The sequence below is a fragment of the Punica granatum genome, chromosome 1 (genome assembly GCF_007655135.1).
Source record: "Punica granatum isolate Tunisia-2019 chromosome 1, ASM765513v2, whole genome shotgun sequence".
NCBI lineage: Eukaryota > Viridiplantae > Streptophyta > Magnoliopsida > Myrtales > Lythraceae > Punica > Punica granatum.
Window position 1 is genome coordinate 7,218,058 of NC_045127.1, and position 14,549 is coordinate 7,232,606.

Below are 14,549 nucleotides of genomic sequence, written 5' to 3' on the forward strand. Positions count from 1 at the left end.
TATATATATATATAAAAGATTTAGTGATAGAGACAAAAATAATAATCGGTGTTACGAAGAACTTTCGACTAATTGAAAATTGACGAGTATTCGAATTAATTCAAGACTTTAAATTCAATGTCCACATGGAACTTTTTTTTTTGTCCTTTTTCTTTATTATTTATTTTGTTTTAAATCATGCTATCCAAAAGTTCAGATGAATCTCGACTAATCCAGTCAAGCGGGGTCGACCTGTTAAGGAATAAAGCTTTTTCGGTGCAAATTTTCTGCATTTTTTCAAATACTCGAACCTAAAATCTTGTTTAAGCAGAATAAGCACAAAATCGTTTAAGTGAACCTACGTTTGTTACTTTTCTTTATTATTTGGTCCTGAAAGATGGCATATCTTTGTATTAGTCTAAAACTTCATTAATTAAATCATGCAATAATTAAATGTATGTTGAACTTTCTTTTTCTCGTGTCCTAACGGAACCAATACGTAATGTAGTGATCAAATTGCACGCCGGGTCGTTTTATCAAAACCGTTTTGATTCCTTTTTATGTGCTCAGATCAAATTTCATAATCATAATGTGCATTGCAATAGGAAGAATTTATCTATATATAACTATATATATATATAAGCCCTTTGTTTTGCAGTTTCGAGAGATTATTTAATTTATATAATTTTAAATATATTTTTAGAGAAATTATAATATTTCTCGTGATGGAGAAAACCTTTCATTTTGAAAATTTTAACTTTTATTTGTAATTTTATGTAATGTTCAATATCATAACTTTGTTAAGAATTAAATAAATAAAAAAATAAAATTTATCAAAATCAAGCTCCCACATCCATTCGTTTTTCTAATATTTTTCATTTTTTACATGGGTGTAAAATAGAAAATAAGCGTAAGTAATATACGAATGAAATATTTAATTGCAACATTTGAATCATGCAAATAATGGTATTATAGAATAGGATTAATAAAAAAAAACACAAGTTTTTAATGTTTTAACAATTCTAGCACGAACATTTTTCACCAGTGTTATCAGAACTGGACCGGATGATGAACCGGAAGGGGTATGAGTTCATGGGTTTATGGGTCCAACCGAGGGTTCGATGGGTCGGACCGCACGTTTAATTAAAATAAAATAAATATTCATATTATTAAAAAAATTATGATAATTAACATAGAAGTATGATGATTTCAAAGATATATGAGAATAGTGTAAGAAAATATAAATATATTTAATATTTCTTATTTCAAAATAAATATTGAATTTTAATAAGTACTTAAAAGTAGAGTTAAAAGAATAAGAAAGTAATGGTTATTTGGTTAATAGTATACTAGTATAGGAAGTAAGAAGTCATGAGTTCAAATCCTTACACAACCAAATAATTTTTACAATAAATAGTAAACCTATAAAACCCATAGAACCGGCCGGTTCAATGGAATTTTGCTCAAAACCGGCCGATTCTATGGGTCCGGCGGTTCAAATGCACATTTTGGGTTTTCAGGCGAACCGGACCGGATATGATGCCGGTTCTCGCTCCGATCAGTCGAACCGACTGGTCCGATCTGATTCTGATAACAATGTTTTTCACTTAACCTAAAAATGCACAAACTTTCAATTTGATAACAATTCTAGCATGTCGTCAAATTTTTTATTAATTTGGATGGAATCAAGGCTATAGAGAGCGCCGGCGACCCCAATCGAGGAGAGGATGCCAGAAACCTCAATCGAGGGGAAGGGCACCGGCGACCTTACCGAGGGGTTGTAAACATATCATAAATAGAGAAGCAATGGGCCTTGTCGAGCCTTCAGTGGCCACGAACGACCTTACCGAGGAGGTCGTGACTCTTGACCACCATGAAATTATTAAAAAAGTTAATCCAAATACTCCATGAAATATTCTAAAAGTATTACTGGATCTTGATCAAGGGGTGGACTTCCGGCTCTTGCCTCGTCGATGACAACCATCCCCTCACGACGAACATGCCTTATCTTCTATATATTGTTTATTTTTATTTTATATTTATAAAATTTTTTGCAATTGTTAAAAAGAATAACTAGAATATTTCAAGAATATTTTAAATTTGGTCGGTGCTCTTTGAGGGCTCGCCAACCGTAACCCCCTACTTGAAGATCTTATTATTTCTATTATTTGATTTTTTAAAAAATTGTAATAGTCAGAAAAGTTAAAGAAATATTCTACGGAACTTATTAGTTATTACCATTGTTAGTCCACATAGCTAGTTAAATGGGAGAGTGCCAATTTTTCTTGAGAATGGTTTAAGTATCATTTAAGAAAATCTCTAGGGATGAGAATATAATTTACCCAAAAAAATATTAATTAATATCACTTTCGCCGTACATACGAAATGGAAAATTCTACAATACATACACTTGAAATGCATGTATCGCACACACATTTATTTACTTGAAAATTTTTAAGTAATTTATTTATAACTCAAATAAATTGTGTAAAAAACAAGTGAATTACTTGAGATCAAATAATTTGCGGAAAAAATACAAATAATTTATTTACATATACCACACGTACATCTCAAACCCTATGTGTAGTAGACCAACTCGCACGAAACTGGTTTTGCTTGTTTCAAACCCTATGCATGGATATTCTTGGTTAGGCCGAAAATTTGAACGTAACGTATTACCAGGTTATTAGCTTGGTCGATCAAGGGATTCAAAGTTACTGCAATTATTTTCACCCCAAAAACAAAAAATTACATATATTATTTATTTGTCTTTGGATCCATTTATGAACTGGGAAAAGGGGAAAAAAGAAAATAAAAGAATCATTTCATTTGCAGCATGAATTTGAGTCATAATGACACAGTTAGGTGGTATTTGATAAATTAAGTCCTTAAAAATTAAACATTTAATTAATTAAAGAATGAATGTATAGGAGATTGGGAGAAATTATAAGAATGAGAAAAGTTTTGTAAGGAGCAAAGAACACCAATAAGTGAAAAATGAATCAAAATTTTTTACTTATTTCAGTAAGTGCTTTTGTACTTAATGATTAAGTAATTTAGACCATCATCTCTCATCTTTCTATATTTCTTCCATCAACTTTTCATTATAACTAACTTGTAACTAATTTTTAAATACTTAATTAATTAAATTAAAACAAACACACTCTAGTATATCAGTTCATGCATTTATACTGATATATACAGACATTACATCTCCTGATTCACATTTGACAATTACACATCAACATCTTACAATTGTTCTGTAATTTAATTCGAGAACAATTATTCATAGTATAAAATTAATATAGGAGATTCAAACCATCCATCATTCTTACTGGATGGTCTATTCCCTCATAATCTTCCGTATCTTACGGTTACCCTTCTGCCTGAACATAGTTGCTTTTTTATTTTTCTTTTTACACTGACAAATAAAAGGTAACATTTTGACAAGACATCAATGTGATTGGGAAACAACGAATTTAGAAACTTTTTTTTTTTTTTGGGTGAATATGATTAGACCTTTTCAGTCAATCTTTATCCAAATGCCCTCGCTGGGAACCATCTGATGAACCACGAACAGAAGGTAATAACCCGAGGGGGCTAGAGTGGCCGAGGCCGGTGCAACTGCCTCTACGGAGAATGTGTTCTTCCCGGCAGCCGCCGCCACTTTCTTCCCGCCGATCACCAGCAGCCTCTGGTTCATGGAGTATGCGTGTGTCGTGAAAGGTGGCGCAACTATCGTCACCGACACTGCATTCTGTGCCAGCGATCCTGCAACCGTGAACACTACTGCAAACTTCTGCCCATACTTGAGCTGAGCCTGCGAGGCTGGGGCCTGGATCTTAGGGCGGAGGTCAGAGTTCCCTGGGTCCAAGTACGATGGCGAGAACGCCTCCAGGCTAAGCTCCGTCGGGAAGAGAACACCAGAGAAGCTGTAGCCCACGTGCGGGTTGCTCCCGCCCACCAGGACCCTACCGTCTCGGAGGAGAATCGCTGTGGAGTGGTACATTCTCGGTATCGTCGTTGGGTTTTGGAGCTCAAACCGTTTACCTTCTGGCCCTGCCGGGTGATAGACCACCGGATTCAGGACAGGACCCCGGCCAAACTCCCAGCCAGCAGTACCGGCCCCAGCACCATTGATGAGGAGAACGTCGCCGTTGGGGAGCAGCATCATGTCGCCCATGACCCGGCGCTTCGGCATCGTCTCTATGGCCCAGTTAGGGTTTGGGTCGTTTATCTTGATCCGCCCGCAGGTTCCCAGTGCTCCGACAAAGTTGCCTTTGCTTGCAGCTACGTAGGATCCCTTCGGGGCCCCACCACATACCAGCACCTCGACTTCGACCTTTGCCATCTACATTAAACAACGTCACGTCTAGGATTTTAATAATACGAAAAGTTACGAATTTCCAGTGTAATAAAAATAAAAATTAGCAAAAGTAAGAAAAGTAAGAAAAGGATATAACATAATATCACGTCTTTACTCATTGATTAAGAGGTTGTATTTTCGATTTTTATCTTATGAATCATGTTCTTATGTTACTAGCAGTTAAAATTCTATTTCATATTATTGGATCCATATAGACCTCTTTTATAACTGGAAAAAGAATACAGAAAACTATGAAGAAGTTGACTAACATCTTTCTTATACTTTGTTTGGGTACGAAAAAAATGGAGGAATAGAGAGGGGAGGAGAGAGTAAAAGTTGTATGAAAATTTCAGAGATTCCCTTCCCTTTCCTCCATTTTCCCTCCATCCAAATGGATGACAAGCGTTTTGATTATTACCTGTAAGTCCAATGGAAGAAGTACGGATGAACCGCTACTGGGGTAGTTTCTGGGATCACCTCCAAGCGCGGGATAGGTCCGTACGACCTTGTTCCTAACGTAATCGAATAGAATCGCTCGGTTGTTGGCGAACATGAAGAGGTTTCCGTCAACATTGAGATGAACAAACGGGTAGAGGTTGTTCTCTAGGTTGGGGTCGGTGGTTTGGGCCAAGAAGGGCAGGGAATATGCTCCAGGAGCCTTCGTCGACTTTGGGTAGAACTCGTAGTTGAATTGCCTTCTCCCGCCGATCACAATCTGCCGTCCATCTGGTAAAAGCTGACATCAAGCAAATGGTATTAAGACTTTTGCTACTGTTTTTTTCTTTTTGTTTTTTAAACATAAATCTTAATTGGCGAAAAAAATAATCATAAATCTTAATTACAAAAGAACAACGTATGGAAGCAGTCATATTCTTAAGTACTTTTGTTGTAATTATCATACATATATACTGATCATCATGCTCTATATAAAAATGAAAAAAATCTGAAGTCCATGAGCAGTATATTTTTATTATAGCGACAAAATTTCTCTTTACTTGCCAAAAGAAAAGATATTATAACGACAAATTGCACGAATTTTTTTTTTATAGATAAAGACAAAAACAAATGTCAATCATAAAGACAGAAGGCACGATGAGTGCAATATATGGAGATGAATGTGTCAATCATTTTTTTTGCTGAATAGATAATAAATGTCAACCATAAACTTTCTCATATCACTTGGTATTTTCTGTACATATGACCTCTCTCTCTATTGGCAAGAACGGTTTAGCACTAGTCACAAAATATTTCCGTGTACCATACATATGACCTCTTTGAATTTAAGAGTTTTTCCGGAGAAAGATGGGCCGAATTTAAAAGATATTTTTAGGAATTGTTCTTCCTCATCTCAATTGCGTCTTCCCATTGATCTTGTATTTTATATTCCATCTTTCATTTAGACGGTCTTAGGTCATGGAGTATAGAGGTATAAATGATAATTTACAATATATTTCGTAACACTATTTTGTACCTGATTGGTCGCATACCACCGCGGAGCTGCCAATTCATCACCAATTTCATTCCAATCGCACCCACCACCACACGGCTCCATTACCCTCACCTTTTGTCCTCCGTCATTGAACCCGCCAGTCTGGACTAGCCGCCCATCTGGCATGACCGAGCCAGAGGAGCACCACGTGTCTGTCAGCACCATGAGCGGCCGGAACGTGTTGGTCGCCACATCGAACTCCACTGAGTGGGCGGTGCAGTCGACCTTCAGGGCCTGGTCGTTCGGGTCCCGCCTACACTTGCCACCGGGCAAGGACAGGTTGGACTTCCCAAAGTCGGTGCGGTCAAAGATGATGACGCGATCGTTATGGAGGAGCTGCATGTGCATGGCCGAAACACCGATGCTCCTCTGCAAGAGCTGCCATCCACCACCGTCAGCAGCCACCATGAAGGTGTGGCGCTGCGACAGAATTGCCACGGCGAGGAGGCGGAAGAGAAGGAAGGGAAGAGCATCGCGGCTCCAACTGATCATTTTGTGGATGTATATAGTTTAACGAAGTACTTATACTTTTGAGAGAGGAGAGAGCCTTTAATTATATGGAGAGTTTGTAGCTTTGAACTATATATATATACATGAGCAATGTGGACATAGTCTCTAAGGGCTTCCCCACATAAATAAATGAACTTCTCCCAAGTCAAACGATCGATTGAAATGCTAGGAATTATAACGATACACTCAACATGTGTCGTATGACATTGCACACGAGTTTAGAACGATAAGATAATGAACAATAAGCAGAAACACTGTACATGTACGAACTGTCATTTCTTGCTCAACTCACTGCAAGGCCAAACATCTATAGTCGAACTGATTGAATTAAATCGGAAAAAGTATCCACCTAATTAGTGTTCATTTGTTGTCTTAACTGATGCATAATCAATCCATAATTATGAAAATTTTAGATTGATAAAGTGGATCCAACACGCTCAGTATTTTCCTGTCAATGTAATTACTTACAACTATGGCTGGTTTAACTGCAACCTGATCATCAGCATCATATATCGATTACGACATATCATGTAGAGTCTTAGAATTCTGATTGATCTCCACCTTCACGTAATGTCGAATTAATTTGTTCTTTTTCCCCCAATGAACGAGCGTTGATTGGGACGTTTGCAACAGAAACTTTTTGCTAAAATAATTGGAAAAGATCATAACAAATGAACAACTGAATTGTGTCCAATGTCCATGTATCGTTCTTGATGACGAGTGTAAGTTTAGACAAAGGAATAGATATTGAGAAAATGATAGAAAATATTATTATAAGTCACATTCAAATTCTCCCAAAATAACTTATTCCTCTTGATAAAGTCCAGAGGTTAGAAACACGTGCAAGATAGCCAGCTTACGCGAATTTTGTCGAATTATTCATTCATCTTTTGCCCAATACAGGTCAAAGATGGAGATCGTTTCCCCCCCCAACTCTTTGTCTCTCCCTTTTTACCCTTTGTTTACTTCATTTTAATCTTTAACGTGTGCCGCCCGGCATATGTATGATAATTTTAGAAATTAATAGAGAAAATTAGGACTAGAATGTCTGAGCGAGGATAAGTTTCAACCAACAGGTTGGGAATACATCATGTTGCGTTTAGTTTTAGAGTTAAAATAACTTTGATTTTGATTGTGGAAAATGACAAATGATTTGTAGTGTGTTGAGTTAAAGTTAAAGTAAAAAAAAATTTGACCTAGAAAATGTGTATTTTTGTTATGTAATGTGTTGAGTTAAAGTTAAAGTTAAAAATTGTGTGATTTTAACTGCGAAACCAAACGGAGCATCATAATTCACTAAATATTATATGTATATGATTTCACGGGACCATTTTCAGCATGCCCAATTTGTTATTTCAGATACGTTTATTTCCGTCATCTGTCGGAGTCATTGTCGATATAATCCATGGTTGCTCGGGATTATGAGCTCTATGTCAAGATAATCGGCACACAGAAATATATATTCACCCTAGCTCTATAAACTAGGAGGAAAGAGTAAAGAAAGAGGAAAGAAGCGATGTCAGCTCTTTCATCATCGATTGTGAAATTAAAGCTAGCTAATAAAGCACTCTATAGCTACGCTCTCTTTACCTTAGAAATTGGCTGATGACCCAAAGCTGACGGCAAAGATGTATAAGTTTGCTCAGCCAAAACTTATGTGTTTGAAACTATTTCGTACGTCTTGTGCTTACAACTGAATGAAAAGCTCAGTTAGAGAAATTGCGCGACAAATGTATCCATCAAACCCAGGATCCATCTCGAGTTGCCCGATACAAGTGATATGGCTCATAACCAAGTTGAGTCGTTCTATTAATTCCGAGGATCTGTACATATATACACGAGCGCACGGCTGGCCGGTTGATGAGCTGCCCATATTCTGATATTCTTAAACTAGTGAAAAGCAATTTCGAATTGATTTGGATTCAATAGGCGGCTCAAATCTGCATGTACCTATCACAAGGGGTTTAATGAAAGATCGATTGGACGGAGACTGGATAAATTAGTTAGACATATGACATTTCTATCGCAGTTAAATAGGACTAGAAGGTCTAAGGTTAGACGTTGATGAAGAGCTCAAGATAAAAACTGTGACAAAAAATGTCATATTCTTTGCCTCACAGGCCTGTCTTGTTTGAACGTATATGCTTCCTCTCCCTCTCACATCCTCAACGTACATTCCTCCAATATGTCACCTCTTGAGTAAAGCGGCTTCCAATGTCAATTATTGAATCCGCGACATGCTCGATCTGGCTTCCGGTTTTATTAAGAAAGTCTCGATTCTTCACCTTCACGGTACGAATGTGTGTCTCTGCCAATCTCGGTATCCAAAAATTTCATAAAGTGCGTAACGGTTTTGTTTATTTTATTTTATTTTATTTTATTGAGTGCAATCTATGAGCATACATTTTCTTTTCATTTTTTAAGAAAAATTGAAAAAAAGAATTCCTGCTTTCTTTCATAAACAACCCAAGTTATAATTCAGTTGCCAGATTTCATCAACTCGAGAAACTCTACTTTTCTTCCAAATCTTTTAGCAAAACCTTCAAATTTATGATTAGGAGAGTTTAATTCCTTTATGAACCAATACGTTTCGAATTTAAATTAGATGAGACCACTAAATTTTCAAATATGAGGTGATGCGGATCAGAAAAATATTTCTGATAGAGCAACTACTTATCCTTCTCGGTTCTTCTTTATGGGCCTACTAACTCCACAATCTGACAAATGTTCCTCGATTACAATTTACAACTTTCCAGCAACGTAAAAGGGAGATATGGAGCGGTTGGCAAATTCGTCATTTGCGTGTGAATTTTATTTACAGCGTGTGAATTTAAAACTTATTAAGAACAATTTATATTCAAGGATGAATGGATATTCGAACAAAATACAACTAATAAATTAATATTATCTCGTGATCTCATCAGGAAAAAAAAATCCCAACAAACCTTTTTCAGCGGCAGCTTGCTTGTCAACATTGAATGATGTTCAAGTTGTACTTAACCCGATAAGCTTTAATTGACCCGTGTTTGCAATGGGACAATTCAAAGCTTTGAAGCTATAATTACCATGACTTTGTCATGGCTAACCAATCCCAGAATCAAAGCCCGTAAGTATGACAAATTAGGCAAAGCCTGGAAAAATAATCATTCCTCCTAATTCATCAATAGAATTTACCAAAACCGCGTGCCGGAGGTCTGCAGAACTACACAATGCAAAGATTGTTTACAGATTACTCCTGCAGTTATCATAAGATCTAAGACTAGCAACTGGTAATCAATCAATCAATCTCTGGCTCAATTTGATCAATCAATCTCCGGGAAACAGGTCGCACAATGGTGCGTGATAGGTAGAAATCAATACGTAAACCGAAAGACCCGGAAGTCTCTCTTCTTGTGACTTTCTTACACCTTTGTATAGACTTCCCTAGAGGAAAAACATTGGAGCGATGCTTCGAACAGAACTACATTACTGTTCAAAACTAGATGCGATCCACATATCTTGTCGAACTCGGACCCCATTGCACATTCACAGTTACAAGGCAATGCTGTTGTTACATTTGAGTTCAGACCATACAATTCCCAGAGTCGGATCAGGCCCGAGGCCAACGTTAGTGAATTGATGAACACAGGGCAGCAATATGGGTTGAAATAGCCGACAAAAATAGGCCCTTTTCTCTCTTGAACCTCAAACGTAAGACTAATTCTCTCTCTACCTTAAGGGACCGTATTAGAAGCCTGGCATCCATGACAATAGGGCTTATAGGTGATTTGAAATGATAGAGACGGTCGTATTTCATTGCATTGGACTCGGGACGATGATAATCCACATCCAACTACAATACCAAATGGCAACTTCACGATCTCATGGAAGACGCTAGTGAAAAATCTGAAACTTCTGATCTATCATCAGGAACCAAGAGAGTCAAACTGGGTACCAGTAAGCCCATCCAGGAAGTCGTTGACAACAACTTTGCTCATAATACCAAGATTTCATTCCATGAATTGGTGCCAAGAGTTTCATGTTCGAGGAGGATACAGTTCCCACAGTGCAATGGTTTTGTCCTCTGATGCGGAGGCCATTTGCTTACAGTCAGTCGAGAATGACACAGCATTACACTACAAAAGGCATATTGTAATTCACGTTAGCTATGGAAGCTATTGAATCGAGAATAGCATGGAACTATGTTTTGCAAACTGACTCGCTAGTAATTGAGGCCAAACAGTTACCGTAGTATGGTGATACTTCAATATTGCCAGTGGACTTCCTTTGCGATAATTATATACCCGCACCCTGTAATGAAATTTTGATGCAGAGCATTTCGCAATTCTTCTAGACAGAAAGTGAAGAGAAAGAGAAGGGAAGAAAGAAAGTGTGGTAATTTTCCATTAGAACCTGTGATCCCATCCAGCTGTGGCAGCAATTTTGTTATCAGGTCTTATTGATGTACTCGCTATACCTGGACGTTCCAAACTAATTTCCTTCTTCACCAAACATGAGCCCTGCTCAAATCACCAAAAATTACATATAGATGATATTCCACCGTAGAGTGATGAAAGACATGCTATATATATATATATATATATATATATATACACATACACAATTTCATCTGCCATACTTAAAACTCAGCAGAAATATCTACTTTAAATAAAATGCTGATTTGCAAGTCATTTGTAACCAATCGGATAAAGAAAAAGTATGCAATTCAGTTGTAGACCCAGTTATATTGAAAAACACTGCATTGAACAGACAAAAGATAACACTAATTAGCTCACTGGTTTATCGCTCACTCAAGTAATTAGAACTACTTTAAAAAAAAAGAAAAAAAAACTAGAATTGCCAGTTGTGTCATTTGATTAAGTGGCTTTACGATAGAAAATGTTAAATAGCTGAAACTGCAGTCATTTCGGCCTTAGGAGAGACGATATATCAACAGAATGTAATGATCATATATCAGCAAGAGATAAAATAATTAAAAAACACATATCATCCCCAAACAGTAAAAATGATCACTCACATAATGAACTCTACTTCTACACAATCTCACAGCGCTCCATTTTATCTTAATAATATAAGCACTTGATGATCCACACAAATGGTCGTGAACGTGATAAGAAACAGCATAAAGATGCATCTCCACATAGGCCTTATTATCATATTTGCATTGACTGTAACAGAGGTTAACTAAATCAACAAGTATTAGTTACCAGAGAATGATCCAAACTGTATATAAAAATTTTGTCATCTGCACCTCCTGAGATACCTCCATTGCATTGGCCATCTATGCATAAGCTCAGCACTGCATCCAAATTGTCAACCATTTCATGTTAATTCTCCATATCAATTGTATGGATGAGAAATAAGGAGAATAGCTACCCAAAACATATGCAGTGACCTGACCTGGCTCTGAATGAAACTTGACAGAGGCTACAGGAAGCCCTGGATTACGTATGTCCCACCAAAGCATCGAACCATCCTCATAACTGCCATAGAAGTATCAGAGGAGTGTGAAAAGTGTGAGAAAAAAGTAGCAGAAATCTTGAAGAACATGACCACCGAAACAGAACTAGTGTGCATCAGCGTGCATGCCTGCAACCCCACATGCAAGTATACGAGTGAGATATATATACACAGAGAGAGAGAGAGGGAACAGTAGTAGTCACCCAGCCACAATGTTCAGGAACCCCTGAGATGCAGATGGTGAAAAGGCTTGAACTGCCATGCACATGCCTGTCAAGGAATAACAGCATACATGCCATAAAGCAAAATGTTTTACCAACAATTACTTTGGAAAATGATAACTTAGGAAAAGTAAATAGGCGTGAGAATGTGCTATTATACAACAGTTCATTTTTGTATCATGGGTTCATGATAAAACAGCATATTGGAAGTACAAGAGTGGCAATTTTTTTTTTTTAATATGAGTGGCATTTCTTACATTATACAGGCATCAATCTACAGTAACAAATTACTAGCAGCAGGTTAAACCCCAGCCTCACACCCAACAAGAAAGGACCTCAAGAGTGATAAAGCACCCAGTAGCGCATTAGGGTCAAAGAAGACAAATTAAATCACACAAGAAGACTCACACAACATCTCATTGAAAAACATGTGCCATAGTATACAGGCTAGTTAGAAATTATACAGATAAATATACACTAAAACTGGTAATACTGATATGCCTGGAGGGAATTTTGATGTGAATCTAGTTAATAGAATACAATATCAGCAGCATACCTCTTTCTTTGGTAGAGCTACATTGGGAGCCTCCAAGGTTGTTTTGAGGGAATCTTACAGATCTCTCAGTATTTCTCAGATCCCATATCTCAACCTTCTCAATAAACATGAAAATAATAATAATAATAAGTTGAGAGCAAAGAATGTAGAAATAGGTACAATTAGGAAAGAACAAAAAAAAATAACAACCTCAGAGGATGTTTCCCCTGCTATAGCTATGTATTTCAGTCCCTCAGCTGGTGAATCCTCCTCTAACAACAAACAAGGCATCAAAAAGATTAATATGTCAATTTTCTCAACTGCAGCATTTTTATGCTGACCACAAATGTGAATAGTCAAATTGTGATTAATATTCGTGATATCCATGATCAAGCCAATGAAAATCTAAGCCACTATTTATCTTAATAAATACTCAATTGTCATATCTTAAACTGGTAATTTGTGCTTCAATAAATGGTCCAAGTACACCCATGAACCTTCAGAGTTGCGGGAGTCCGCTGTCAGACTCCCCTGAACTTCTCCTTTATCAGTTGATATTTCCACAGCATCTTTTCTAACTTCCACCTCATGGGAAGGCTCAGAGACTTCATTTTGTCTTCCATGGGCAGAAGGTAATTTGACCAAAGAAAGCTTGCAAAAGTGATACGAGTTTGTCTCAATCGTGAGCAAAGGATTTCTGTCAAAGGAAGAAATAGCAGTTCACAATCATATAAATGTGGAGCACGAGAAAATGGAAACAGCAGCCTTATCGGTGGAATAAGTTACATGAAGAGATATAGGCTGCAAAAGCTATAAGCGAGCTTTTCACTGCTAATACTTTCAGCATCTTCACTCTTCACACTACTTAGTGAAACCGCTTCTCATACAAGCCGAAAAGTTACAATACTAGTTCACTCTAATATTTGACAATGACTCCGCTGTTGATATCAATTGTATCAAATGCAATGACATAAGTGAGCTCGAATTATGGCAAAAATCTCACATAAAGGAGAGGGAGAGAAAAATAGAAAACTGAACTTCAAAGGCACTAACAAGGTGTTGGAGCAGAGTTGTCTCAATGTGAACTATACAGGAGAATACCTCAGAAGACCGCCATTCTCAATGTCCCAGCACTTGACAGTTCCGTCCCTTCCCTGGCTACGGCGACATAATAATCGGCAATCAGATGCTCCCATCAACATATACTAAACTATCTTCACAACGGGCATGATAAGACTAAAGAATGCACCTGAGAATTTTGTTGGCTCCAATGACAGGACTACTAGCTACAGAAATAATCCCGTGAGCTGCACTATGAACCCTGCAGAAATAATAAAAAAGCTTTCATTCTGGAAATCATAAATGCTCCAAACTTCCGATGTTCTAAAGGCCCGACTTTTCCATGAAAGATTCAAAATTTTTAACTAGTAATGATTCTAATGAAAAAGCAATAGAGCTCTTATCAGTTGGAGGAGGCCATGGCTGGTTACGTTCAGAATCACGAAGTAAAAGCACAAATGTGACAGAACAGAGTAGGAGCTACTACCATGCTGATGCTACAGTTCGGCGCTGTACTGTGTCCCAAATCCTCAGCTCACCGTCAGCGGCACTGCAGCGACAATGTTGAAGCCATTAAACATACGAAGTGAGAGGGCAAAAATAAGAAAAGGAGACTGACGTTGTGGAAGGAAGCGAATTGGCACCCAGTGAAAAGAACAGGCCGGGAGAAGTGGAAGCAGGCGTCGGTGACGGAAGCGCGATGGCCGCGGAGCACCGCCGCGGGATCAGGCGGCGGCGTTTTGGCCATCTTAGCCTTGGAAGTTTACGAGAAGCTTAATAAGTTGAAGGCAGTGAGAGAGAAGAGTTGGCCGTATCAAATGGAGCAGTAGATTGCGGCCATGGAAGGGAGCTTCTAGCTCGGCTATGGAAGCAGAATCAGCTGCCAAAGCTAATTTCCCAATTTTTTTTCTTTTTTTTTTTTAAAAAAAA

General features: G+C 37.6%; 2 protein-coding genes across 3 annotated transcripts; both read right to left on the reverse strand.

Annotated features, from left to right (window-relative positions):
• Positions 1 to 3,150: 3,150 nt before the first annotated feature.
• On the reverse strand, positions 3,151 to 6,394 carry LOC116192758 (aldehyde oxidase GLOX-like). Its single transcript, XM_031521394.1, has 3 exons — positions 5,817 to 6,394; positions 4,764 to 5,081; positions 3,151 to 4,330 (listed from the first exon to the last, which is right to left on the reverse strand). The coding sequence occupies exons 1-3, from the start codon at positions 6,324 to 6,326 to the stop codon at positions 3,503 to 3,505; spliced, it is 1,656 nt and encodes a 551-aa protein (XP_031377254.1). The 5' UTR covers positions 6,327 to 6,394; the 3' UTR covers positions 3,151 to 3,502.
• A 3,448-nt stretch (positions 6,395 to 9,842) lies between these two features.
• Positions 9,843 to 14,518, reverse strand: LOC116211275 (protein DECREASED SIZE EXCLUSION LIMIT 1). Of its 2 annotated transcripts, none has more exons than XM_031545587.1 (13): positions 14,239 to 14,391; positions 14,107 to 14,169; positions 13,810 to 13,881; positions 13,662 to 13,718; positions 13,058 to 13,257; positions 12,771 to 12,832; positions 12,582 to 12,675; positions 12,008 to 12,074; positions 11,745 to 11,827; positions 11,552 to 11,643; positions 10,737 to 10,843; positions 10,571 to 10,634; positions 9,843 to 10,459 (listed from the first exon to the last, which is right to left on the reverse strand). In XM_031545587.1, the coding sequence occupies exons 8-13, from the start codon at positions 12,070 to 12,072 to the stop codon at positions 10,361 to 10,363; spliced, it is 510 nt and encodes a 169-aa protein (XP_031401447.1). In that variant the 5' UTR covers positions 12,073 to 12,074; positions 12,582 to 12,675; positions 12,771 to 12,832; positions 13,058 to 13,257; positions 13,662 to 13,718; positions 13,810 to 13,881; positions 14,107 to 14,169; positions 14,239 to 14,391; the 3' UTR covers positions 9,843 to 10,360. The 2 variants fall into 2 exon arrangements, with proteins under 2 accessions (XP_031401447.1, XP_031401437.1); XM_031545577.1 differs by having other exon boundaries at positions 9,875 to 10,459; positions 14,264 to 14,518.
• Between the last annotated feature and the right edge of the window lie 31 nt (positions 14,519 to 14,549).